Source organism: Passer montanus, unplaced genomic scaffold, assembly GCF_014805655.1.
Source record: "Passer montanus isolate IOZ18808 unplaced genomic scaffold, ASM1480565v1 scaffold3, whole genome shotgun sequence".
NCBI classification, from domain to species: domain Eukaryota; kingdom Metazoa; phylum Chordata; class Aves; order Passeriformes; family Passeridae; genus Passer; species Passer montanus.
Genome location: NW_024367707.1, coordinates 5858177 through 5884697, shown reverse-complemented (window position 1 = coordinate 5884697; position 26521 = coordinate 5858177). Strand labels below are relative to the sequence as shown.

At 38.8% G+C, this 26521-nt stretch overlaps 1 protein-coding gene across 5 annotated transcripts in view; it reads right to left on the bottom strand.

The window, feature by feature from the left end:
• Positions 1–1877: 1877 nt before the first annotated feature.
• Positions 1878–26521, bottom strand: part of SH3KBP1 (SH3 domain containing kinase binding protein 1) — a 214929-nt gene continuing 190285 nt past the window's right edge. For 4 of the 5 annotated variants that reach the window (XM_039714043.1, XM_039714044.1, XM_039714045.1 and 1 more), the window contains 7 exons: positions 26159–26321; positions 21697–21782; positions 10417–10526; positions 8998–9123; positions 5743–6014; positions 4291–4354; positions 1878–2954 (listed from right to left, as the gene is read on the bottom strand). In XM_039714043.1, the coding sequence (XP_039569977.1) occupies positions 2913–2954; positions 4291–4354; positions 5743–6014; positions 8998–9123; positions 10417–10526; positions 21697–21782; positions 26159–26321 (863 nt within the window). In that variant the 3' untranslated portion in view covers positions 1878–2912. Of the gene's footprint in view, positions 2955–4290; positions 4355–5738; positions 6015–8997; positions 9124–10416; positions 10527–21696; positions 21783–26158; positions 26322–26521 lie in introns of all 5 variants that reach the window. The other variant, XR_005628042.1, reaches the window with a different exon arrangement.

Genomic DNA, 26521 nt, shown 5'->3' with positions numbered 1-26521 from the left:
TGCTCATTCACAAATGAGTTAATAAGAAAATCACAGAAGATGAAATTTAAAATACACTTCCGAGTATTTGCCATCTTACTTCCATGTAGAACTTTTTAAAGTTCTAAGTGCTATGATCTCACATTAAGAAATACTTGCTCCTTTTAGAATTGTAAGAACAAAATGGGAACATAAAACTGTCTTCTTAATAACCAGAAATTTACTGAATCAAGAATTTGGATATTATCATCCAAAGGTATGAGCCTGATATTTCACACCTGACTTCCACACATAAACAGAAGTCTGCTACAGGAATGGTGTGTGGATGTTAATGAAAAGTCATTTTACACAACTCTTCAAACAACAAGATTTAATCATTTTCACAGCAAAATCACTTTGTACCTCACCAGTGTTTTCTGTTTTTCTTGAAATATAAACCCAAACACTTTTAAAAGCAGCAGTTTATATCCACACGTTTAATGCATATTTGATATTCTGTAGAAAGGTAAAATCCATGTCTTATGCAAAATACTTTGTATTATTATAATGAAATGCAGCAGGAAGAACTTGTATTTCTACAGTGTCCTCTCCCAGAAAAACCAACTTGCAAAGCAAAGCATTTTCACAAATACTTATTTAACCATCTTCTACAAAGTATGGTTTTTTTGACTTCTAACTTAGATTCGTAAAATGACAAGTTATCATTTCAACAGGAGGGGGGAAATAAAGAACATCATTTTTTTTTCTTTTGGAATCTAGTTCCAAATTCAGACTTTTATTTTCAAAAGATGGAACACTTCTGAGATGTCTGATATATTTCTGGGGCACAGCTCAGGGATCAATACTTTATTTACCACAGATACAGTAGTTTATCTCTTTCCAGAAAATTAGTAATCCAGAGCAGTTAATTCCTGGATAAAAATAAATATGGCAAATGTATAACTAAACCCAAACAGAATTCTTATTTCTTATCCCTTCACTTCCTTCTGTTCTCCTAACTCTCGTACTAACTTTACAAAAATCATGGAAGTAACGTATTGATGTTTCCTTATTGCTGGAAAGCTATGGCAGGACTCTCATTCTTTGTACAAAAATATTTTAATGTAGATATTTAGAAATGTTACATAGGAGCATTTCAGTGATAAAATATTTCATTAGTGTTTCTGTTTGAGTACATTGAGCAATGTATTGTGACTTTAAAAAATTGTCAAGGTTCACTACCCTATCTTTAAATCTCAGACACCACTGTTACAATAAAAGCAGATGCTCTGGAAGAAAAATTCATCCCAACAGTAAGGTTCTGTACTGCCAGCTGAGACCTGTAAAGCCAGATTGGGGTATGGTGGAGGGTGTATTTTATATATTTGTGCATATCAAAAAGATTATGGGAACTCTGCCAACCATATGTGAATGTGACCAGCCAACTGCATGCTACATCTCACCCAGCTCCTGGCAGGCAGGGGGGCTCATGTTGATACAGGGTGTGCTGCTGGAGCCCAGCTCTAGCATTTGATGGGATGACAAGCAAATCCTTTGTGTGTGGGGTTTTGTTACGTGGAAGCATCACCAGCATCACTTACCCACTCACTCCATGCTATGCAAAAATATCTGTTATCTAAACACTTTATAAACTTAACAGAGATTGCTGACAAGATGTGAGATACTCTGTGGTTAGTTAAGAACACACGAAACCACAACCAGGAAAATGTGAAATTTTGAAAGAATGAAAGCAAACAGAGAAACTGAAGTAAGCATCTGGTTCAACAAAATGTTGAGAAGACAGTCCTGCTGCAAAAGGAGGACTATGAAGTGTATCAGTCTGTAAGTGTACAATATTATATAGCAAACAATACCACATCAACAGCAAATGAAACACTGTCACACAACAGAGAACCTTGTGCATGAAATAATACAACTTTTTATTCATGTTTTATAGATTACTTTTATTTATTTTTGCTTTAATAATGCATATTCTGTTCACTCTGTGCAAAATTGGGGACAGAGGTGGGTGTTTAAATCATCTAATGAAAATCAAGCGGAGATGAACATTCAGGTTGAGGGAGAGGCCTATCCAAACCAGGAAAGCTAAAAAGCCACAGCTGCTCAAGACAAAGCTGCTCTCAGCTGTGCCCTTTTGTCCTGCCAGCTGGCACAAACGCGCCCTCCTGACCGAGCAGCTGGCACTGGGAAGGTGACCTCCGCCAGACACGGGGACAGGAGGACACCGGGGACAGGAGTCGTCGTGGTAGCTACATAGGGAGACCTGGCCTCAACCGGCTCCAGTCAGTGTGTGGCAAAGAAAGGCACAAATCATTGCAAAGACCAGACTTCTGTTGGTTTGTTTCCTTCTTGTAAATACATTACTGTACACAATGCAAGTTTAAGTTGTAGGGGATTTGGGGACAAAAAATTGCATATTTAACAGAACTTAAAACCATAAAGAAAAGTAGGCTGTTCAATCTCGAAGCAAAAATAATCCCTTCAGCCCCAACATTAACATTCATTCCTGGCTATATGAAGTACAAACATCTTAAAATCTGTGACAAAAGACAATTAAAAACCAAAAGTCAAAATCATAAAGCTTGTAAACAGATAATCTGAAATACACTTTATTTATGGAAAAATATCATCAAAATAGTACCACTATGGACTAAACTGCCTGAGTTTTCATTTCACTTAGGATCTTGAAGTAGAGAGCCTTTAGCACAAGAAGATCAATTTCAGTCACAACTAGTGCCACACAGCACGGCTTTGGGTAGAAATTTTGTTCTCGTTGGTATTTTTGTTGTGCTATCAAAAACTGTTGTGCTAATCCTTCAAATAAAGGGATGTTGAGGCAATTCTTAAATCATTTGGCACAAAGTTATTTTGGCTGGGGCATAAATTTGAGTCTCAGTCATGAAGTATAATGCAACATTCCACCTATCAAGTATTCACTTTGATTGAAGAGCTTTCTTTATGTCATTAACTTCCATCTAAAAACAAACAGAAGAAAAAGTATTTTATTAATACTTTAGCAAACTGAGGCACAGTTGGTGCCACTTGAAAAGCACATTCCCTCTTGTCCACAGGTGTCAGCTACAAGCTTTATACCACTCTTATCTCCACAGATTCACAAATTGAGGTGCTCCTCAACTGTATAAGATGACCATTCACAGCCTCCTCCCTCAGATCATGACAAGTACAATCATTGAATGTACTGCAAGACCTTTCAATCTCTTTAAATTACAACTTTTACAAGCCACACAGCTCACTGCCTGGCATTACTGCAGAATGAGCACCGTGTCCATGCACCAGCAGCTGCACTTACAGCCAGCATGGTGGTTGCCTTCTGTGCCCAGGCACATACAGCCTGTGCCCAGGCATCTTAAAGGCTCTGAAGGATGTATAGCCATGCTTAAATGGATGTGGCTGAAAGCATCAGCAGCCCCAGCTGTACACTTGGTCCCTCTGACAGACACTGGAAACCCTAAGGCAAGGGTCTTGGGCTCATTCAAACCCACCTGTTTCACCCTGTGTTCAACTGCACCATCATCAAGGCAGTCTTCAATACATGGACTGGGAGCTGTGCTACTGCATGTCTATCAGAGCACTGAAACTAATGCTACTTTTTTTTGTTAACTCCGATCTTCACGTAAAGCTAATAATGCATCTTATCTAGCATCTAAACATTTACCAGTATAAGCAACATTTGAACTGGAGTAAAGCATTCAGCTGTAAGATCACAATTTTAAACCCATTAGTGCAGGGCATAATGATGTAAAGTTAGCTCTGGATAACTCTGAATAGTCTGGCCTAATAGACTAAATCAACAGTGGCTATTGAAAATGTTCCCTGGGTTTTATCTGAATAAATTTCAGTTTAAGCTGAACAAGAACTGTGTATTATTAGAAGCCATGTTGCTATGTGGTTGGACACATTGAGTCCTTTAAGCAGCCCTGGAGTATAGACATTGAGGATCCCCTGTTCTGCCACCCTTTGCCATGTTCCCAAGTGGTTTACAGAGAGGGAACAGTCCAGTGAAATTACAATTCCATTTTCTATCCCTAGTTCGAAGTACAGTTGCCCTGTACCATAAAAATATAAAATATAATTGATACCAAAGCACTTATCAAGTGTATGAAATAGAAGAGTATAGCACAACATAGATTAGAATGGAATAATTTTGGTTGGAAGGGGCCTATATTGACCCTTTAGTTCATCTGCCTGACCAAGTTAAAGCATGCTGTTAAGGTCATTGTTTAAATGACCAAACCCCCAAAAAGCAGGGGGCTAAATCAAACCTCCCAATACTAAAGATAATTTAAGTACCTGCAATCGTAGACGGATCTTCTTCTCTTCATCCAACTCAGAGAGCAACTGTTTAATCTCTTTTCTGTTGAAAGAATGCAAAAGAAGCTTGGGATGGAAATGACCACACTAGTAAAATACAAAATATTATTTCCTGGAGACATATTTACCCCACTTCACTAGTTATTTTTTCTTCCTCTGAACATGTAATTGAAGTCAGCATACTCTTGTATACTCTAGGCCATAGTAGAGAGAAGTAAAATTCACTATGGGACAGTACCCCGCCCCATCCCACATGGCTAATGACTAATGCCTCCTAACAGCCCTGCATCCACAGGCTTTGCTCTGGCCTAGCTGTATCAACACTGCAGCAGCACCCAGTTGCCTTTTCCATACAAAATGTAGATGTATTGACTGTCGGTGGGTTATAGGAACTGGTAACACAAATCCTGCCCATCCTATCACATACTTAAGCCACTTAAAAGCTGTTTATGCCAGCAATACAATGTAACCTTCAACTTCATTTATAAGACTTAAAGATCCCAAATATGGCTTTCCTGTCATTCTTCCTTATTGAGAAAGGGAACATAGCTATACGGAGCAGACACGTTCTCATGTTCCCACTGAGTGATCTCACCTTAGGACAGATACCAGTAGGTGGAAGCTGCCCTTGCAAGAAGGGCCGGGGAGACCAGAGGAGCAGGGTCAGCCTAAGAGGCGAGGCCGGGGCTTGCTGGCTACCTCCAGCTTGAACCATGCCCTCCCGCATCTTCTCCCAAACTCCGCACACCTCTGTTCCGCCACAGGCTCTGCACGCTGCTTGCCCTTTTCTTTTTCCTGCCTGGGCTACACACAACTGACAATGTAAGTGAAGGTTTAGCTTCCAAAGCATTCAATAGTCTCAGGAACATCCAAAGTTACATGCCAGCCCCAGTTTCTCCTAAGAAATGAGCAACTTAAAGAAAACAAAGGTGCCCAAAACTAAAATAGTAAGATTCAGGGCCAAAAACACAAAGGCCTTCAGATGACCTAGTCACAATTCGAGTAACATGAGCTTCCTGAGAAAATGTGCAGTCAAATAACAAATTAATTTAATAACTTTAGGAGCTTGTAGCAATTTGCACTACAACTATAAGAAATGCGACCCTTGTATTATGATCAATGCACATGAGTTCCCAGATAGTTATTGACAAATAAACCAAAATTCACTGCTTATAGCTTGCAAGTTAACTCTTTTAACACCCTGTAAACATCTACTTGCATCATAACGCAGGAAAAAAAAGCTGGTGGATAGTGCAGGTCTTTTCTGTGGAGGTTCTCACTACTGAATATGTTCTGTCACATGAAAATCACTCACAAACACATATGCCAGCTGTGCAGAGTAACATTCATGAAGGCAAGCTCAATCAGAAACTGCCACCACTATGCACTAATGGATCCATCCCACCTACAGCTGTGGTTTGCAGCACTTACTTTTGCTGGTCTTTCATGGTTTCAATGATGGTTCTCAGCTCCCTAATTTGTGTTCTCAGCTCTTCCAGGGCAGTCTGACCTTGGCTCAAGTGCTCAGTCTTTGGCTTTCCTTCAGTACCAAACAGGGATGGGGAATTTGACCTGTGGCCTGTTGTTCCCATAGCAATTGAGTGAAATCCAGGTGATGGTGAAGGGGATAGCGATGGTGGTACGTTACTGCCACTAGCCAGACCTCCTGGTTTTGGAGGCAAGGAAGTTTTGTTATCAGACACCTGCAACAAAAAGAATAACATTTAATGTCTGCAGAAAGCTTTATGAAAATCAAACCTCTAACCAATGCTAAGTATTTAGCTGCTCTTCAGTCAAACAAGTCAAACATGGACAAACAGTCAAACATGGACAGTCTTGGCAAAAGCATGATAAATATAGTGATTAGTTATCATCTTCGTATGTGTGCTTCAGAGGGGGTCTGGTTGTGATACAAAAGTTCACCAACAGCATTTCCAAGATCTCAGACCTAGCAGTGAATTAAACCAGGGACAGATGCTCAGTGTTTCTCTCAGATGTTTGTGAGAACACATCTACATTCATGGATGTCTCCAACAGAGCACAAAACTACATGGCCAAGAATCCAAGTTGTATTTTTTGTAAATTAAATGTATAATTTTCCACCAACTATTGAAGGAATCTTCCAAGTTTTTTCAAAAATGAAAAAATGTATTATAGGCTCCCCTTAGCATTATGAAAATAGAAAAATATTCATTAGATTCGCTTGTTGGTATGACATATACAGAAAATAATCCCATGGCTTCAAAATTATATTAATAATAAAGAAGTGTAGTGTACTGTCCTCTGTTAATCAAAGCTTCCATGAATCCACATAACTACCAATAGCTCTTTATTCCTCCAGGAACTAGACAGAAAAAAACACCATTAGCCTATAACCCTGGAATCATGTGGTTAGCTAAAAAGGATTCCGTGCTTCTTAGCTGGGATCCACTGCTCTGCTTATTAATAAGACAAGCCTCTATTCATACATGCTACATAAAGTAATATATGTATATAATGTAATATAAAATTTTATACTTACTAGACAATTAGAAAATCTGCAGTTTACCAACCATACATGACCATTTACTCCACTGCATACAGGGAACAGTGTACAAGTACAGGTATCACAATGGCAAGTAAAGGGAATCTTCACACTGTTGTTTGGCAGTGCTGTGTGTGCATTACTTGACACCTACCAGGCGTGTTTGAAAATCTGATTTGGACAAGAGTAAGAAAAAGCTCTAGGCAACCTTCCAACTCTCTTTGAAAAAGAGATATTGAAGTTGAAAGGTAAACAGGGCAAAATAGTGAGAATAAATGGTATGCAAATGAAAGGAAACACTGTAAGTGAGGACTTGAAGATTGGCAGGGTGGCATTAGCTGAACAAAGTAATTGAGAGAAAAGTTAGTGATGAGATGAAAATCAGGAAAAATTATGATGGGGAGAGAAGAGCAGGATCCACCAAGTTGTGCAAAACCAGTCTTCCCTACTATACTGTTGGAATGTTAGGTCATACAACCATGATTGAGCACAGAACCTGATCTGGGAAAACACTGAATTCAAGAAGTGTTCTGTACAAAAACCAAGTCTGACCATAAATATAAACAAAAATGGTATTATAATCACAAGAAAGCTGAATCACTCTTGTGCCTTGAAAGCTTGACTCGATGACCTGAATAGTATTCTTTTAACATTTTATTCATTTGTTTGTGTATCTGGTTTGGAAGGGACCTTAAAGGTTACCTAGTTATATCTCCTTGCCATGGAAAGTGGCATCTTTCACTAGACGAGGTTGCTCCATGCCCCATCCAGCCTGGTCTTAAACATTTCCAGGGATGGGGCATATACACAACTTCTCTGCTTTGGCACTCATTCCAGTGCCTTGCCATCCTCACAGTAAAGAATTTTTTTCCCTAATATCTAATCTAAACCTACCCTCTTTCAGTTTGAAACCATTCCATCATCCTCTCCTATTGCTCCATGCTCTTGTAAATAGTCCCTCTCCATCTTTCTTGTCAGCTCACTTCAGGAACTGGAAGGCCACAATTAGGACATCTCAAAACCTTCCCTTTTCCAAGACAAACAAATCCAGTTCTCTCAGCCTTTCCTCATAGGAGAGGTGTTCTATCCCTCTGACCATCTCAGTGGCCTCCTCTGGACTTGCTCCAACAGGTCCATGTCCTTCCTGTGCTGGAGACCCTAGAGCTGGATGTAGAACTCCAGATGGGGTCTCACCAGAGCAGAGTAGGGTGTGCATAATATGTACCTATAAACAGATCTTTCATGGATAATAACCCCATATATCAGTAGGTGCAAGTTTCCTTTGGACTGAAAAGAAATTTCAGGCTGAGTTCAAATCTGGAGCAGGCAAGCAAGGCACAACTGGAGCCATTGATCTGAGCATCTTATTCCAGAGCTTAAGTGGCTATCAACATTAAAGCCTCAAGTAGCTGCTCTAATAGCAGCCATCTCATTTTACAGGAACAACATCTACAGTGTTGTAATATAATTTAGAAATGTTGGCCCAGCAGTATTCCTTGGTGCAAGTGCTCCCAGAAGAGGGAGCTACATAGCAAAACATTATCCTTATAACTTCATCACAGAAGTGCATGACTTCATCTTTCAAATACTTGTTAAACTATTAGAATGTAGCATTTTTGTTACTAAAGGTATCCTTATGGACTAAAAAATAGTTCTAACCTTTAAAGTACACACTCCTTTTGTAATAGTTGATTCTGCTACAGTAGTCTACCAATATACAATAAGAATAAAATTAATAAAATTATACCAGCACAAAAAGTGATTACATTTGCAAATTTAAATTCACATACTATTAGAATGTGTCAAAGAGTTGTATTTTCTCTGCTCACAGACTCTTCTAATGCAAACTTGATTTAAAGTTGCAAAAAGACAGGGTCTTTGTTTTTAAAATTTATTTCCCAGCCTCTCTGATTCTGTAAAATGCACTTACACAAGAAAGATTTTTTTCACAGTATGGTTATTTGACACATTTTAACTGTGCAATTCATTTTTGATTTGCCTTTCAAGCACAGAACATTCTTTAGTAACCTTTATAATTTTAAGCTTCTTTAAGTGGGCAGTTACCAGGTGACTGATGAATTAAATTTTAAATATTTCAGTACTGCTTTAGAAAAAGAAGATGCATGTGATAAGGTTAAGCAGAGGCATTCCAATTAACTTACTTGTGATATTGTAACAGTTCTTGATTTCCTTGACACTTCAAGAGTTTTGTGAGTAATGGAAACATGTTCTTCCTTCTCATCTTCAGGACTTGGTGAGTCAAAGAAATCAGGGCTTGAGAGGGATGACTATATAGACATACACACATCACAAAAGAAGAAAAAGAAAAGCACAGATATTTTCATTGTACAAGAACTCTTTTAGCTATCATTTTCAAAGTGACAATACCTAAAATCAGTCCCCCTACTCCCCCTTTTTGCCTCTTGTTTTCAGAGCTAGACTGCTTTCAAAGCATTCAAGAAGTAAGGTATGAGTTGAATTCAGCATCAATTTACAGCTTTGCACTGCATGACATCACAAGAGGCAAGCAGCCTCCTGTCTCAGGCAGGATGCTGAGTGCTGTGCCATGGGGATGCCAGCTCTGTCACTGGGGTGGCTCTGCCATGGCTCTGCTCAGAGCAGGTCCCACCCTGCTGCTCTCCAGAGGCCCCAGCCACTGCCAGTGCACGGTGCTGACACTGCAGGGCTGCCCTGTGCACAGCCTCTTGGTAAAGGCACAAAAAGGGAGGGTTCTTTCCACGCCTTGATCATTTCCTCATAGATGTGACAGGGAAAGAAGAACCTCTATACTGCTCTTATATATTTCTCTACTTATGACAGCAGTCATTTTTGAAAGCATTCTCTTTTTTGAGTTCTATTAGTTTCACAATTATCCTTTTTGCTTCCCTCCACTTTGTTTTTCTTCAGCAACACGGACCCAGGTAACCATCAGTAGTTGCTCTCATTCTGACATACCACAACACGAAAAGAATGGAAACAAACAAACCCCAAACCCCAGAGAAGAAGACATTGAAAAGCTAAGCAGTAGTTTCCAAAGTATTGTTTATGAGACCAACTTGTCTAAAGATAGATATTAGAGAGTGAAATTTAAATCACCCTTGTATTTACAACTGTGACCTTAATGAGAAGAAACACATGATAGCTCAAGCAGGGCTGTTGAACACTGAATAGTCTATTTTCCTCAAAATCTGGTAATTGTCAGCAAGAAACCAAGAGAAATGCTTCTTTTGGGAAACATTTTCAAAATCCTCAATATTTCGCACAAATTAGTTTATTCCAAAGATTTTTATAAGGGTTTTTTCTGGGCTCAGTCATGGCTGGCAGAGAACACTTGGCAGCATCCAAATAAGGGGGTATAAACCCCCTTAGAAGGAAGGGAATGTTTTAAACATCAATATTCAAAACACTGGCAGCCTTTCGACAGTAATTTTCCCGATCTGCATCTCTCTGCCTCATTGTACGTGTGAAGGAATGGCTGGGTAAAAGTAGTAAAAACACCAAGGAACACTAGTAGGAGGGGAGGAAAATCAGAAAAAAATATTTTTAAAAATAGTTTTTAAAGAAAAGGAAAATTAACTTACAGATGTGAGAGACTGGGAGGGTGGTCGCCTGCCAGTAGCTTTTGGTCTGGTTGTAGTTGGATGATTAAGCTTCTCAGCAATTGGTATTACAGAATCAAAACCTTCCAAGTCTTAAAAATAAAATAGAATCGATTTGGTTTTCTGGCAATTGTCTTCAAAGGGAAAGAATCACATTTTTTTCTAATTTCAAAGAAATGAAATCCCATTTTCCCCACTGTGTCACAGTGTTCTGCACATATTTAGCCACCATGATGGCACTAAAAAAACCTGGAAGTCAAAGGCAGCTGTAATGCAGTCACCCTTGCCAAGAACAATTACCCTTCCATCTCAAACACAATAAAGCAGAGGGGGAATGTGTAGAGGAGCCTTTGGCTTTGTTTTCAGCATAGTGAAAGCTAAATGACATCATGGGTTCTACGGCATGGAATAAACAGTTTCAAAATTTCCATCTGGCTACTGAAGGGGTTAGTAATTTTTTTTTTTCCTGAATAACTGGAGATAGAAGATTGTGCACACATTGTCTTAGGAACTGTACTGTCAGCTCTGCATTGCAGTAATTTCTCAGGAGAATACAGAATGAGAATGATCAAGCTGGAAGTGATCTGCAGGTTCCTGGCCACCTGCAGCTGGAGGCACCGTGGTTTCCAGTAACTGCAGGTGAGAGGACTATCTCCCTCCAGTAGTCCAGAGGCTATGGCAGGTAAAAGCTTTAATAGGCTCCTGAAGCTGTACAGAGTCCAGGGAAAGCAGGTCTGCTTGAATGCTGTACCAGCCATCTCCATGGCCAGTGAAAAGCTCTGGGGAAGTGTTTACTGAATCCAGCCACAGGGTAGCATGTTTACGTGAAAGAAAGATGTGGAGGCTCAAGGAATACCACAGCTCATGATTACATGGATAAATCAAATGGCTTAATACCATTCATCTATTTTTATGGGTTGTATCAGTTTCACTCACCTTCATTTCAAAATGCCCTACAGCATATGTTGAGCAGGAAGGAGTCAGAAAACACACAAGAGGTACTTTAGACAAGATAAATCAAAATTCTTCAAAATTACTTTCAGTTATGAATCAGATACAGGAATGATATTCATTATTCAGAGACTATTTTTCATTGCACACATGTAGGAGAAAATAGCTTTTAAGTTCATAGTTCTATATACTAGGCACTTAATTTTCCAAAGTATTACAGAACAATAAATCTCTGAAGATCCAGTTTTGTTGTCATATTACAACCAACCATTGTACAAAATTATGGAACAGAAGAACAAATTAATTAATGGGCCTGTGCAATAAACTATATGCACTGAAAGACATTTAAATTGATTCCAAGTACTCATGATTTGTCAGCTAGAAACTAAATGGGATTGTAGCTTCCTTATTCAGCAATATCCATCTCCAAGAGATTAAAAAAAAAAGGCAGAAAAAAAAAGAGAGCCCTTTCAATAGGCCTGAAATAGTCTAAGGTTATTCACCTCCAAACACTACTCTATTTTTGGAGTGACTCTTCCTATATATAACCAGTGACCCCACTGTCCTCTACCATGTGTTTTTGTCATTGCTCTTTCTATTGACTGTTGCAGCCTGTGTGCAAAGGTAGGTCACCCACCCAGTCTGTCAGTGGGATTTTGGAAATCTGAAGCCTCAATTGTACCCAACATGCCAGGTGAGGCCACAGTGCTTTGAAAGTTAAAATGAACTAATTTTAGCAGTTTGCACAAAACCTATCTAGAGTCCTACACAACTTCAGGGTTTCAGGAGAGCAGAAACAGAAGGAAAAATTTGTTTTCTGGAGAAAAAAAAAAAGCAAGCAAGTATAAGAACTGGTTTCCATTAATATCCAGTTTTAAGCTGACCCATAAGATAGCCAAATGAGTTAAGATCACAAAGCAAATCAGTAATCAATACATTAACATATTGTCTAACTTTAATCTTCACTACTGAGTTACTCTGCTAAATGGCACAGCCAAAATGTAATAACATCAAAAATATACACGCCTTTCTAAATGGGTGATACTCACATACATGAGCAGAAATGGAGGCTGAAGCAATTCTTCCATTTGCCCCAGCCACTCTCTCCTGCTTTACTGTTTTTACTTTTTTTTTTTTTCCTGAGCAAGCTTTAATCCAGGTCATTTTTCAGGAGCATGTGCCAAGCCATGCAAATACTTGCACTGAAGGAAGGATCAGTTACCAGTACCACAGGACTGATTCAAGCTGCTAAAACTGAGGGGAAGAGCAGATTCTACTTTGGGGGAAGGAAACTGGCTGAAGTTATTCTGCAGCCTAGAAAAGCTGTGGTGCATGACTTCCCTCTCCCCATTTTCCATTTCTGTGGTCTACACAGGAGTATGACAGGAGATTAAGTGAGATGGGAGTCAGTCTCTCATCTCAGGTAATAAGCAACAAGAGAAGAGGAAACAGTCTCAAGTTTCCTTGAAGTTTAGTTAGGGGAGGTTTAGATTGGATACTAGAAAAAATTTTGTCATTGCAAGTGTGGTCAAGCATTGGAACAGGTTGCCGTGGGAAGTGGTAGAGTCAACTGCTCATCAAGGTATTCAAAGAATGTGTAAATGTGATACTTAGAGAGATGGTTTAGTAGTAGTAGACTTGGCAAAGGTGGGTTAATGGTTGGATCCAATTATCTCAGAGATCTTTTCCAACTTGAATGATTCTATGATTCTGTAAGTGCCACCGTCCCTTTCTCTGCTCTTACAAAAGGTATCTACACTCGTATGGAAAACAGTCAATGAAAAAATAGTGAAGTCAATTAATTCAGTGTGTTTCTTTGACTTAAATAAACTAGTAAATACCTAGAGTTCTATATTTGATCAGAATAAAATACTCAGGTATAAATTGTAAAATGTATTGATAAATAGAAAATGTGTGGATTTGCATCCTTGAGATCCATAAACATTTCCAGACATAATTTGCTGCATGCCTTTTATAAATACCACGAAAGATGAACATTTATGTGCAAAGCTTCTATTATCAAGAAATATTGAGATTCCTACATTTTTTTCCTCTTCTGAATGCATTTTTGATATCTAGAAAAATAAACTAAAGCAGCCTATACCTGCACTGAATTTTAAAGAGAGAGGCTATAAAGGCTCCACGGGTAGTATCTTCTGCCAAACTAGTGAAATCACAGCCATTCAGTTGATACTCTAAATGAAATTCTGTTTAAGTGTAATGACAACACTTGGTACAACAATAAAATAGTAAATCCACTTCTAGCACTCTTACATGCCATTTTTCTCTCCATTTGTCCTCCTTATTCAGATGTTGTTCTTCCTCCCAAATCCACTCTGCATCTAAGGCTATCACCACTTCCTACAATCATCACCTGTGGAGATATTCATTCAAGAAAATTCCCAACCAGTGAACTGGTAACAGAGCCACTCACAAAACTTCTGCCATGCTGTCATATATGCTGTGGAATCAGTAATTCACTTGTGCTGGTTATTTGATTATTTTTTGCTGGTGGAAAGGAAGGCTATATGGTTCTGACTATATTAAACTCACTGAGGTCATTAAATGCAGGGATTTTGATTTTAGTTTGTATTTCTGCAACTATCAGAATTTGGGAACTTAAATTTACATACTAAACAAAATGTAGAGCCTTCCTGACAGGACCCAAATGGAATGTTATTAAAGAAAGGTCCAGTCTACTGTATTCACAGGCACATCAATTGACAGTACAGCAACAGCAGCATCCAGCAGACCTGGACTCACTGGTCCAGCTTTTTCTTTGTCTGGTAATAACAAACAGTAAGGAAGAATTTTACATAGTAAATGTGTAGAACATAGAGATGGCATCCATCAATTAAGTCCCTAATTACAAAATAGGTGATATTTGTTCTACAAATAAACAGATACATTTATCATTATTACTGTCTCACTGATCAAGCTGGAAATTCATGAAGTAATTTATGAGATGGGGAGAAAGGCATCAGAATAATTTTAATGTATCAGTGTAGTACATAAAGTCTGGCTTACTGAGCAACCATATTTCCTGAATATGAAAAAATGTTAGCTGTGCAAGAATTATTCTCTGGTATCCTTCCATGCACCTTAAGAATAGAGTATTTCCCCCCATTGCTATGTTCACCTGGAAACATGGTTATTTAAACGATGATGTTGGTATTTTTTTTTAAATGCCCACATCCAGGAAACATTTAGAGAAAAAGTTCTAAACTCATTAGACTTGTACCTTGCTAAAAAAATGACCTTTAGTCCCTACTCCCCAAAAGAGCCCAGAAATAAAAAGTTAAGTGGTTATGCTTCCTTCCTTACCCTTCTTATTCCCTGCATTTACTATTCTGGCATAAAATGTAGCTAGGCTTTATCTTCCATTTTGGTTTTTCAGTATTCAGGCAAAATCATTTACACATAATGATGACAGAAATTTTTTTCAATTAGTAGAGAGAATTCACCTTGAAAAAACGGAAATGGGAAATGATATATAAGAGAATCAACACTTTCAGAATGTTAATGGTGAGGTTTCACAGGATAGAAATACAGCAGTGCTGAAGGAAATGAGGCAAAGTTGGCATTCAGTTCATTTTAAGAAGATTATGTCACAAAAGCCAGAGGTGGATTTCATTCCATGATCATCTTCAATACATTTAACAAGTTGGCAACAGGCATGTGAAATAGTATATATACTGTCTTTAAATGAAATAATCCTTGAAGGTGTCAAATGAGACACACACTGCACACAAAATCTTCTGCAGTAGTGCCCATTCAATATATAGAAGAAATTTAAAAATAACTCAACAATCTGAATGTTCATTGGAATTTTCAGAAGACTACAATTATTTTAACTACTTCACGCATCCAGATTCTGCTACTCCCTCCATGCTGAACAGCATTGTACCCTTTGAGAAGTACATCCATACTCCCAGCCAGGGTCCAGGCAGCAAATCTCACCCAGAATGAATCACAGACTGTTTCCTAAGATTTGGGTAATGCAGTTTTAGGAGGAGAGCTCCCTGGCTGCAAGGCTCCTTTGTTCAGGAGTGCAACAGTGACATGCCAGGGAGGGCTGCCCACACAGCTCTGTGCCCTGGGGTGAAACAGCCTAGCTCACCTGGCCTCCCAGGACTGTCACTGCACAGCTGTGACTTTAGGACAACCTCTCCTGAAATGGGAGAATTACATTCTCCCATTTCAGTCCTGACTTTTATGGTTTTAATAGCTGAATGTAGAAATGAGCTGCCATAATGAGCTCTGCTAACCACTTGCCAGTGCCCTCATAAGGATTTTATTTTTAACAATTCAGAACATGCCAAGAAAGAACTGAAAGGTCAAGAAAACTGAGGAGCTAGAAGAAATGGATATGCTGTTTTCAGGCACCTCAACTTGATACACATGGCAACCAATTTAAATTTCTAGTTTACTGCTTTTTTCTGGACCCTTCAGGGCAAGAGCCTTACTTAATTTATATAAAGGACCATTACCATATTCCTGATTACAATATTTATAGTCCAGAGCTATGTTTATGGGTGATTTTGACTTACTGATGTAAATATTGCAACTTAAACCAGTCGGGCAATTCTGATCCTTTGCTTTGCCCTATTAAAATGAGCATGAATAGCAGCATAGAAAGAGGTTGAGACAGATTTTGATCTTCATTATATGAGTCACATTTTGTCCTCCAACCCTTATATTTAAAAACCAGTATTTTCTGATTTTCCAACATTCATTCTGTGTTTTCAGGCAAAATAATTATAATATCTCGCAGTAAAACAGCCTGTGATTTAAAGACAAACCTGCTCCATTCTACAACCTTTTACCAGAAATATTCTCCATCTTTTTCCCTAGTGTGGGCCAAATCTTATTAGATCACTTTTTCTTGCTGTCAGAGGCACAGTGATCACCTCTCCTGACAAATACAGCTCTAGAACAACTGCAGATACAGTTCAAGGAAACATGATATACTGAAGATTTTTTTTGTTTGTTCATTAGATATTTTCAAGAGGGTATTTTTAACTGTCCTTTCAGGGAGGGACAGAAAAAAAAATGGGTAATCACATGGCTTTGGCCAGTACTCCATGATCCACCAGCAAATACTGTACAGATTAAAGTCTGAGGAAAAGCTAAGAAATAGACTTGGCACTGACCAGCTTCCAGGGAAACTCTTACAATATTTCATACCATCATTAGATGTTTCAGTAGGAATCAGTGAAGGCATATGTGCCTTATGTTAGCACCGGTGAAGATTATTAACTGCTTTCATAAATACTAAGCAAAATGTATGAAGAGCCAGGAAAAATATTGGAAAGATGTGTCCACTTGGCTCTGTGCAACTCAGTCTTTCTGCAAAGCACAGAAACTGCTTTTTGTGGGGATTAACTGATCATTTCCACAGTAGGTACATTATTTTTACTTCTTTGTGGTTTATTCCTTAAATCACTTTGCTTAAATCCATATGGATTTAAGTATTAGTTGATGCCAAAGCAGCCCTGCTTTGGATAGACAAGACTTGTTTCAGGAATCCAGGATTCCAAAGTGTGTGTGTGCGTTTGTGTGTGTGTGTAGTTAGAAGATGTAGGATGGATCCTGACTTGCAGAAATAGCTCAATACCATTTTTTGGAAAGCATTAGTTTTTGATCCACTGTTTTGGTAGGTACACTGGCGTTTGGTCAGTGCTCAACCCACTACATCCACTAAGTTATTCTATCTTCTACATCTTCTGCCATCATGCTGGCCCCTCATGTACAAAATCCTTTATGAAATTAAAAAGAAACACATCACCTAAAGAAAGGTCAAGTTATGCCATAAGGCATGAATTGAAGCTGTTGAAATCAATGTAGTTCTATGTAGGAACAACAGTTTATAGAACAGGGTTTATTGTCAGTGTAGCTCATGTTGCTTTAGAAGCATTTTAAAAGCTCAAAAAGCCACTGCCAATCCAGACCAGTTGTTGGTAGAGATGTACCAACAGATGTATGTAACCACTGTGATTTAACCACAGCCTCGGGTACATAACCACACATTTTCCACTGAGTGCCCTGAACAATCTTCAAATTTTTACCGTATGTTTGCTGTGGGTTTTTTTTCTCTTTCAGACTAGAAAACCATACTAGTACATTTCTAAATCTTTAGCACAATGAAATATATGCATTTCACTTTGTGATGACAAAATCCCTCTGCAAGAACAACAAGTTAATGAATCTAGAGCATTGACAAACACCACATGTAAACTGCATGTCACCTTAGTCACTAAAATTTCTTATGATACATTAAATGATAATGATTTCTCATTTCAATACTATGATGCAAGATTTTCTGTCACAGTATGCTCAATTTCAACATTTAATTTAAAAAAATTCTGTAATATCCAAGTAAACTTCGGCATTCTAAAACATGTTTATTTTTGTGTTTGCTTGTTATGCATTGTAAATGAAACCAAAGACAGGACAGAAAAGAAATGGAAAAAAAAAAGCCTTACCCTCATGAAATGAAGAACAGTTAGCCATGGCAAAGAGATGTAAATAGGAAAATTTGAATGCAAGATGTGTGGAAAGCAAAGACATCACTGAAAATAGGGAAAAAGGAAACAAAAGAAGTGTTTATTTTTGTGTTTGCTTGTTATGCATTGTAAATGAAACCAAAGACAGGACAGAAAAGAAATGGAAAAAAAAAAGCCTTACCCTCATGAAATGAAGAACAGTTAGCCATGGCAAAGAGATGTAAATAGGGAAATGTGAATGCAAGATGTGTGGAAAGCAAAGTAAAGACATCACTGAAAACAGGGAAAAAGGAAACAAAAGAAAAAGTGAGGAGGAATGGGGAATGGTTCCTCTTAAATAATCTGAAGGCTAGTTTTCCAATGGCTTTTGTAAAGAGTGTGAAAAAAGTAAAAGCATGGACAACAGAAATAAGAGCTGCCATTATATTTACAGTCAGCAGTGATGTTGCTAAGCAGAATTTTTTCTTGTCGGTGCAGTTTGGGAAATTGTAATCAGTACTGAATTATCATAAAGAAATTTATATGTGAAGTCACAGCTCTGCTGAACATGTTAAGGAAACCAAGTCATGAGCTAATATCTACATAAAAATAACTTTTTACCTACGCGACTCACAGAACATGATTAACAGTATTACACATCACCTCAACCTTGCTCAAGCATTTGTAATTTTTCCAATTGGTAAAGTGGGGAGAGAACATTTTTAACAGTGTGGGGTTTTCTGGTTAGACAACACTGATCCACTGGTAGAATATTACTCAGAAAATAAACTGGAAAAAGCCATTTCCAAGGGACCTAGACAAAATGCAAGTTTTGAATCAGGATTCCCAGTTCAGCTCAGTATATTGCTGCTCAGTTGTTGATGGCATTACTGATTTTGTTGTTGCTGATCACTTGTTTGTTTTTTGAGAGATGGCATATGGAAGAGCCTTGTATCTTTTCCTCTATCACAGAGGTTTTGGTCTCATTATAGTAAAGAAAAGAAACCAACTTAGAAATCCTTAAAAAGGCTTCACAGAATAAAGAACTGTTCTCCATCCAGCATTAGTTTGGTTTGCTTTACTAACCAAAACTCTCTCCATTGTTTTTTGTCCATCCCTCTGCTCAGCAGGGAAGGAATAAGAGCTTTAGACTGACCATAGGACCAAGAACGTGACAGCCACCACCCAGCTTAACATCTCTAGTGCAAAGTACCAGGAGGTGCTGTGGTATTCATTTTCAATGCACAATTTACCATCAGTTCTTAGCATAAGCATGAAAGAGGGTGAGGCAACTTGCAAGTGATTGTTGCTTTTCTCCCTGATCTCCCTGAGAGCTCTGAGTGACTGGGAGTGGTATTGGACTAATGGAACAATAAAGAGGAGCCCAGTAACCAGAATGGTCATGCACTGAACTTGAATTTTTATCAAAGGCAACTGCTAAGTCACACCTTCTCTGCCCCATAGGTTCACTCTAACTTGTGTAAGTTTGGATTTCTGAAAAGACACCAAATGGTAGATTTAATCAAATCCATTTTGACAGGGTGGATGAGCCTCAGAGAAGCTGAGGTCATCCTTCCTACAGAACACATGATATAGGGGCAAAACCAGTAAGATTCATCACTGTTAAATATTATCTGGACCCACACAGCCAGATCCAGCAGTGTTTTGGAATACACTGGACAACTCCACTCACATATCCATCATCTTTTCTAATAACTCATGTAGCCACAAGACTTTTCCAGCCCATTGTTCTCTTTGTAAATAAATTAAACAAAATCACACACTTATCATAAATCTCTACAATTACATTGCACCATAAACTGATCTGAACTCCAAACCTCTCTTCATAGGAAAAGACATTAATCCACTCTGAATTGGTTTTCTTTATTAAGCCTTGATTTATTGCTCTGCCCTCTCTTAAAATGTCTTTTATTTATTCAACAATATTTTACACAAGCTGTCAAAAGCTGCCTGAAAATTTATAACCGTTCTGATCTCTGGATCCACTTTCAATTCAAACCCATAATTTATTTATTTTTTTCTTTTAACAAGTTGTCTAACAGGCTAGAACGACATGATTTGCCCTTGTAAATGCCATTCTCGTTTGACCCTATCAAGTTATACTTATTTAAGTATTCACACTATTTTATCCTTGAGCTCAATAGGTTCTCTGTGTAAATGGTAACAGGAGGACATCAGCTAAACCCTCTGCAACATGTTATAGTTTGGTTTATGGATTCTTGTTGGCTCCTGTTCTGCATCTAAAAAAACCCCAAAACAACCCAAATTCCTCCCTCCTCTACCCTCTGCTCCCCCTACATGTTCTGGAAATGAACAAGAATTTCTATAAATCAGATTTCCTGCCTGACATGTTAAGAATTAAACAAAATAAAACCATAACCAACAAAACCTAAAAATACAAAACATTCTAAGCTTTTATCCTGATAGTGATTCCAAAGAAACTAGAAGAAGGAATAAAAAAGTTTACCTCCATCACTCACAGGTAGCACATGCTACCTGCACTCATAACTTTCAAGTAAGCAGAGACTTACGTGCTTTGAAGCATATTTGTAAACATAGTTATGAAACACTAAATGGTAGAATTTGTCTGCATTTCCATACATTCCTTTCTAATAATCTCTACATTAAAAATGTTCATGCAATTTATCACGAGTTTCTAGCTTTCCATGTTTAAGCCAAATGAAAACCAGGGAATAACATAATACCTGCTACTCCAGAAGAACCATAGCAACAGCAGAAGCTTTACAAAAAGCAAATATATGCATGCTGGAAAGCTCATAGACCTATGTGAAATGCATTTAGTGTTCTGATTTTATGTTGCAATTAAAATTCCTTTATAACCTGAAGTTCTGCTTCCAAATCTGAGGAAAAGGCACGTTTGGCTGTTGAAAGGATGTTATTGTACAGAAATGCTTTACTAAGAGAGGAGTCTGGGTAGACACCACCACACCAAAATGACATTTCATGCCCTGCTGAAAGGTAGCAATGCTTCCAGAGGCAGGATCCCTGCTCTGCCTGAGACAAACACGGCTCTGTGCGGGCACAGCTGCGAGCGAGCGCCGAGAGCGACGGCAGCAGCTGCTGGGCTTTCTGAGCAGGGGCAGAAGATGGCTCTGGGGCTGTGCCTGCTGCCCCGGACACAGCTCCCTGCACCCTGCCCAAGGGCCACTGCAGCAAACCCAGCAAACACCATCGCTCCTGCTTTGCCAGCCTCAGGAGGAAGGAGGGGGAGAGAAGACCAAAAAAGAACCTGTTGTTGCTCCTTTCCAGGTGACTTCCTGATTAAATGGCTCATGGGTCAGGAGCACAAGTTGTTTACAATAGAAATTTAGACTGCTTTAATTAGTGTATGCAGTAAAATTTAGTCAAATTGACTTGAACTGAGTTTATGCTCCTTTGTATTGCACAGCGTAAAGATTACTAACTGCACCAAGCCTACAGTCTTTTGCAGTATTAAAACCGTGGCAGCACTATTACATCAGTTAAACAAGTATGCCTTATTATTGTTGGCCTTCTCACTTGTTTCAGAGTTTTAAACAAAAAGAACAAGAGCTTTCCTATTCAAAACAGCTCTCTATTCCATATTTGGTTTAATTGTTTTTTTTAATAGAAAACCCCAACAAAACTATTGTAAGTAAAGTAGAAATGATCCTTTAATCCTGCAATCTTTTAAAATTTCATATAAAAACACTCATATTCATTGCCAAATCCTCAATCTGCCTCTTGAATCATACCAAAGTCATTAAAAAGCAGAAATTTGCACCATAAATTTCTTAGGCAAGCTGTAGAAAGCACTATAACTTACCGATGTCATTGCTTCTTTCAGAGGAGTCTTTCTCTAGAGTGCCGGATACCGTACTGCCCACTAATTCCACTTTTGGACTATCACTCCTGCATTTGGATCAAGAAGAGGAGATGTTTTATTGGGAGTTTTTGTGTGGGTTACAGTAAATTGGTAGCTAACTTGCAATTAATAACGAGAGAGCAAAGTATTCTTCCTTTGCAGCACCAGAGTAATAGCAATGTCAGCGAGAGCAATCTCTAGCAAGTCGACATGCTGTACGGATTAACCTTATCCCGTTTCTCCTTAACACCTGTCCAAAAAGCCTCTTTTAGACACCGTGGTGTCCCGAATAATTCTTCAGATGTTCACAGCATCTCAACATGAAGGAAACCTAAGGGCAAGGGGACATTCTTCAACATCTTCTTTGTAGTTTTTTTCTAATTAATTGGCTTGCACAAACTACAGCAGTGGACTACCTGGAATGCTGCAGAAAGCAAGAACCTCAAGCCAGCATTGTGCGTTTCAGCAGTTCTAAGTATTTACTTATAAATGCAATTCTTCCACCATGTTTTTACAATTTTCTTATGAGACTGGACTATGAATACTGTTTCCACAGTCCAAAGAACCAAGATCACCTAATTTGTCAGAAATGTCTTTTGAATAGTAAAGCATCAGGAGCTACGATACTTTATACAGAGGAGCTATTTTAAAATCAAACAGGAGATCAAACAAAAGCAACAAAATTATCCCTGCTTTGGAGAACATTCTATCCCACAAGTACTTGAGTTTACTAAATAATTTACCTACTGAAACAATATGAAAAAACCCAACAGTGGTAGACAGGTAACTCAGTATTGCACAGGTCTCTCTAATCTCTGATATTTTCTTGACAACAACTGTTCAGTAATGCAACACATTGTACTTGCCATCATTATCAGGTCACTTGACAAATACAATAGTTTTTCCACAATGACTATTCCCAGTGCAACCTATAAAAATTATGATGTATGTAAGGTACCCAACTTAGGGATAAAGATATAGATCCGCCCCAAAACAACCCAGGCAGATGTGTACTATACAGTGCAATAATTAGCAATAATTAGCTACTGACAGTAAAATATGTAGTGAGCTCACAAATCTTGTTGATTTTTTTCCACTGGTCTCTGCTTTTGATACCATAAGCTGATGACAGATGGCCTGAACCTCAGCTCATGGCAGCAGCTTAAGAGCAAAACACAAAGTGGCTGGAAACCCTATTTCAGACTTCAGGGAGGCTGTGATAAAGAGCTGAACATTTTTATTAAAATCCAGAGGAGGTCATAGATTAAGTGAATATATATCCCATTAAACCCTGTGATAGGGTGACCAGTGAACAAAAAAATAGACAATCAAATTAACAAGCAAACTATTCCACAGCTCTCAATATGGCAGGCAGTCTTCACCAGGAAGGACACAGAAGAAATTTAATGCATGCACAGAAAATTGTATTAATTGGCAAGATGATAAATAAGGGTATTTCCAAGTGACCTACCTTTAGATCAACAACAATTAGTTTTCTTATTTTTTAGTCTTTAACTTTTTCTTATATTGCTTATATATTTGTAAACCTATAAGAAGCAACATAGTTTCTTGGCTGACAGAGCAATGAGCATCTGACTGCACACTCTGTTTTGCACACATACATTTCCCAGCAATCTGAGAGCACAATGTGAGTTGGAAGCACTCTAGGAAATGTGTGAGTATGGCTTTGGAGAGATTCTTAGAATGGCATAATTTAGGGCTGAAAGTCACAACATTTACCACTTGCCTACAAAAGATACCAAGATATATGGCAACAGCCCCACAAAAAGAAGAATCAACAGGCTTATTATGCCACTCTGTGTCCATACTGTTGTGAAAGGAGTGGAGCCCTCCCTTCTCATTCACAGTGTCCCTCTCTGCTCGTGCCCATACAGGCAGGCTGTCAGCTTGACCAGACAGATGATCAGCCTGAGAGAAACCCCACACTAATGGAAGGCCCACTGCAAACTGATTAATTGCCATCTGGAGCAACTCACTGACCCATATGGCTGCACAGCTGCACAAATGCTGGTGCTAAACACAAGGGAGGCAGTGGGAATGGGGTGTCAGGACAAGGAATCCTGTTAGCAGGGGCATGGACATGGATTGGTTTGAACTGATTGTAAAGGTGCATCGGTGTTTATGGCTTGCCTACTCCAGAGAATGGACTTCTCTATAAATTGTATAATCGTGGTATGTCTAAGTGAAGCCTGTGAAGCCTTTGGAACGAACTGACAGCTATTCATTGCCCCACATGTTTTTTTACCTGTCCTATTGCCCTTGAAGCCCTACTCAGCCTCCAGTAAAGGAGGACTATATTTAAATGGAAAAACAATCATCACTACAAAAAGTCAGTGAGATGCATAAGATGCAAGCCACTTACTCAGGACAGAAGAAAACCCTCTTTGGCTCTGCAGCTGCCATGGAAATCTCACAGGACTCACTTTGTAACTACAGCAATTTCCCCCTCAGGATCATGTACTGGTTTTGGCTGGGATAGAGTCAATTTTCTTTATAGCATCTTGCATGGTGCTACATTTTTGCTTTGTCCTGAAAACAGTGTAGATAACAGAGGGGTATTTTCATTGTTACTGAGCTGTGCTTGCACAGAGTCAAGGCCCTTTCTGCTTCTCCTGTCATCCCACCAGGAAGGAGGGTGGGGACAAGGAGTTGGGTGGGGACACAGCTGACCCAGGGATGTCCCACACCACATGGTGCCATACTCAGCATGCAGAGGGGAGGGAAGAAGGAGGATGGAAGAAGGGGGATGTTTGGAGTTATGCCATTTGTCTTCCCAAGTCACCACTGCAGGTGATGAAGCCAAACTTTCTAGTGGATAGCAGAACACCTGCCTGCCTGTGGGAAGTAGCAACATTCTTTGCTTTGCTTGCACATACATAATTTGCCTTTCCTGTTTAACTGTCTTTGTCTCCACTCACAAGTTTTTTACTTTTGCCCTTCTGATTCCCACCCCCATCCCACAGTAGGAGTGGGAGCGAGTGTCTGCATGGGGCTCAGCTGCCCACCAGGGTTAAACCAAAACAGGTCAACAAAAGTTTAAAATATTTCAAGCAAAGATAGAACAAAAGAATAACTACTCCATTGCATGCCTCACCAATGAACTGAATACTAGGGTATGTTTTGGTTTTTCCAAGACATCACATAGTTAAATCCGAAGATTGTAGGAAATACTTGTATTTCCAAGTATGCCCAGGTGATCAGCAGGTATGGACTGTATTTTGGAGCAATAGGCCAAGCATGTTTAAAGCAAAGTCCAAAAGAAGCTGTGGCAGTAGCACCTGGACAGAAGAGTAAGTTCTCAGAAATGTACAACCAAAGCATTTCACTAAGATGAAACTGGGAGCCCAGGCAAGTCCCTTTTTTTCTTTTCATTTGCCCCAGATTTCTCCCTAAGAGCATTTTTTTTATTTAACTGTATGTGGAGGAATGAAGGAAATCAATGTCTAGCATTTCACTCTAACTTTTACACAATTCTGGTATTTAATTCACCATTACTATTACTGCTTGAACTCCAGTAGTTCAATAGCAGCTAATTTTCCTAACAATACAATAGTAAAAACATATTAATGCCTATATTGTGTTTTTTTCTGCAAGATTCACAGCTTGCCCATTTTAGGCAACTGTTTTATTCTGGTTTTCATCTAACTCTATTCACTATGCATAAAGGAAATCTACGGTGCACAACCCACTTGCTGATGACTAAAAGGTAGCCACCTAGACTTGATTAGGACTACAGTGAGGCCTTTAATTTCTGCAACCTTTCCTCTAGCAGAGAATAAATGGACTTGTGTTGGCAAGTCCAATTTCTCAGTGCTCCTCAAAGACTGTAAACACCTCTGATAAAAGTATCATGTAAGTGCAGAGTGACAACCAACATTAGATAATAATTACTTGATGGCACTATTCTGCAGTGGCACCAGCTAAAAGAGCATTGAAGATGTGTATTTTGCTAAAGTTTGATCTGAAAAGATCAAAGAAAGAAGACTGAAAGCAGGCTGACAGTATTTGAAATGTGCATTGCCTAATGCTATTCCTCAGCACAATCCAAGCTTTCGTGCTGACTTAGTGCCCAAGCTATGCTGCAATAATTTGAGGTAAACTAAGAAAGTCAAGATCAGGGTAACATTCTGATGCAGGTGTTTTCCACACATTCTGCACTGTTGCAGCAACAGTAGAATTTAATCAGTAGAAATGAACTAGTCATGAACAGTTCATGAACTGCTATTATTGAGAAGGTCATTATGATCCAGCCAGATGACTATAAGAATTTTCTTCTTTCTTGTTGTTCTTTAAATACAACTTACTATGAAATAAATTGGGACATAAACTGCAAAACCTAAATTCTTTAAATGAGTGTTTTTTCCACCAATCCCAAAACCATTGGACAGAAGAAAAGCAATACCTTGCATGAGTCACAGGCACAGCTGGTCTTTCTGGTCGTCTTGGGGGCAGGGTGCCAGGTCTGCTCACAGCGTTGGCTTTGGGGGGCCGAGGTTTCTTCGGAGGTATAGCAGGAACTGAAGGCTTCTGCAGGTCTAACTGTTTTTGCTCTCTCTCTGATCTTTCTTTAAATCAATCATTCCCAGAGAAAAGAACAGGGATATTGTTAAGTGGAATTCATTTGCACTCACAAGTCTACATTCAAAGAAGAAATCTTCAACTGTAGATAGACTGTATACAAAGAAAAACCTTTCCATTTCTGTTCTAAATCATTATTTATTTGATATAATTGCCACAAATCAGTTGCTCAACCTGCCTGGCTGTT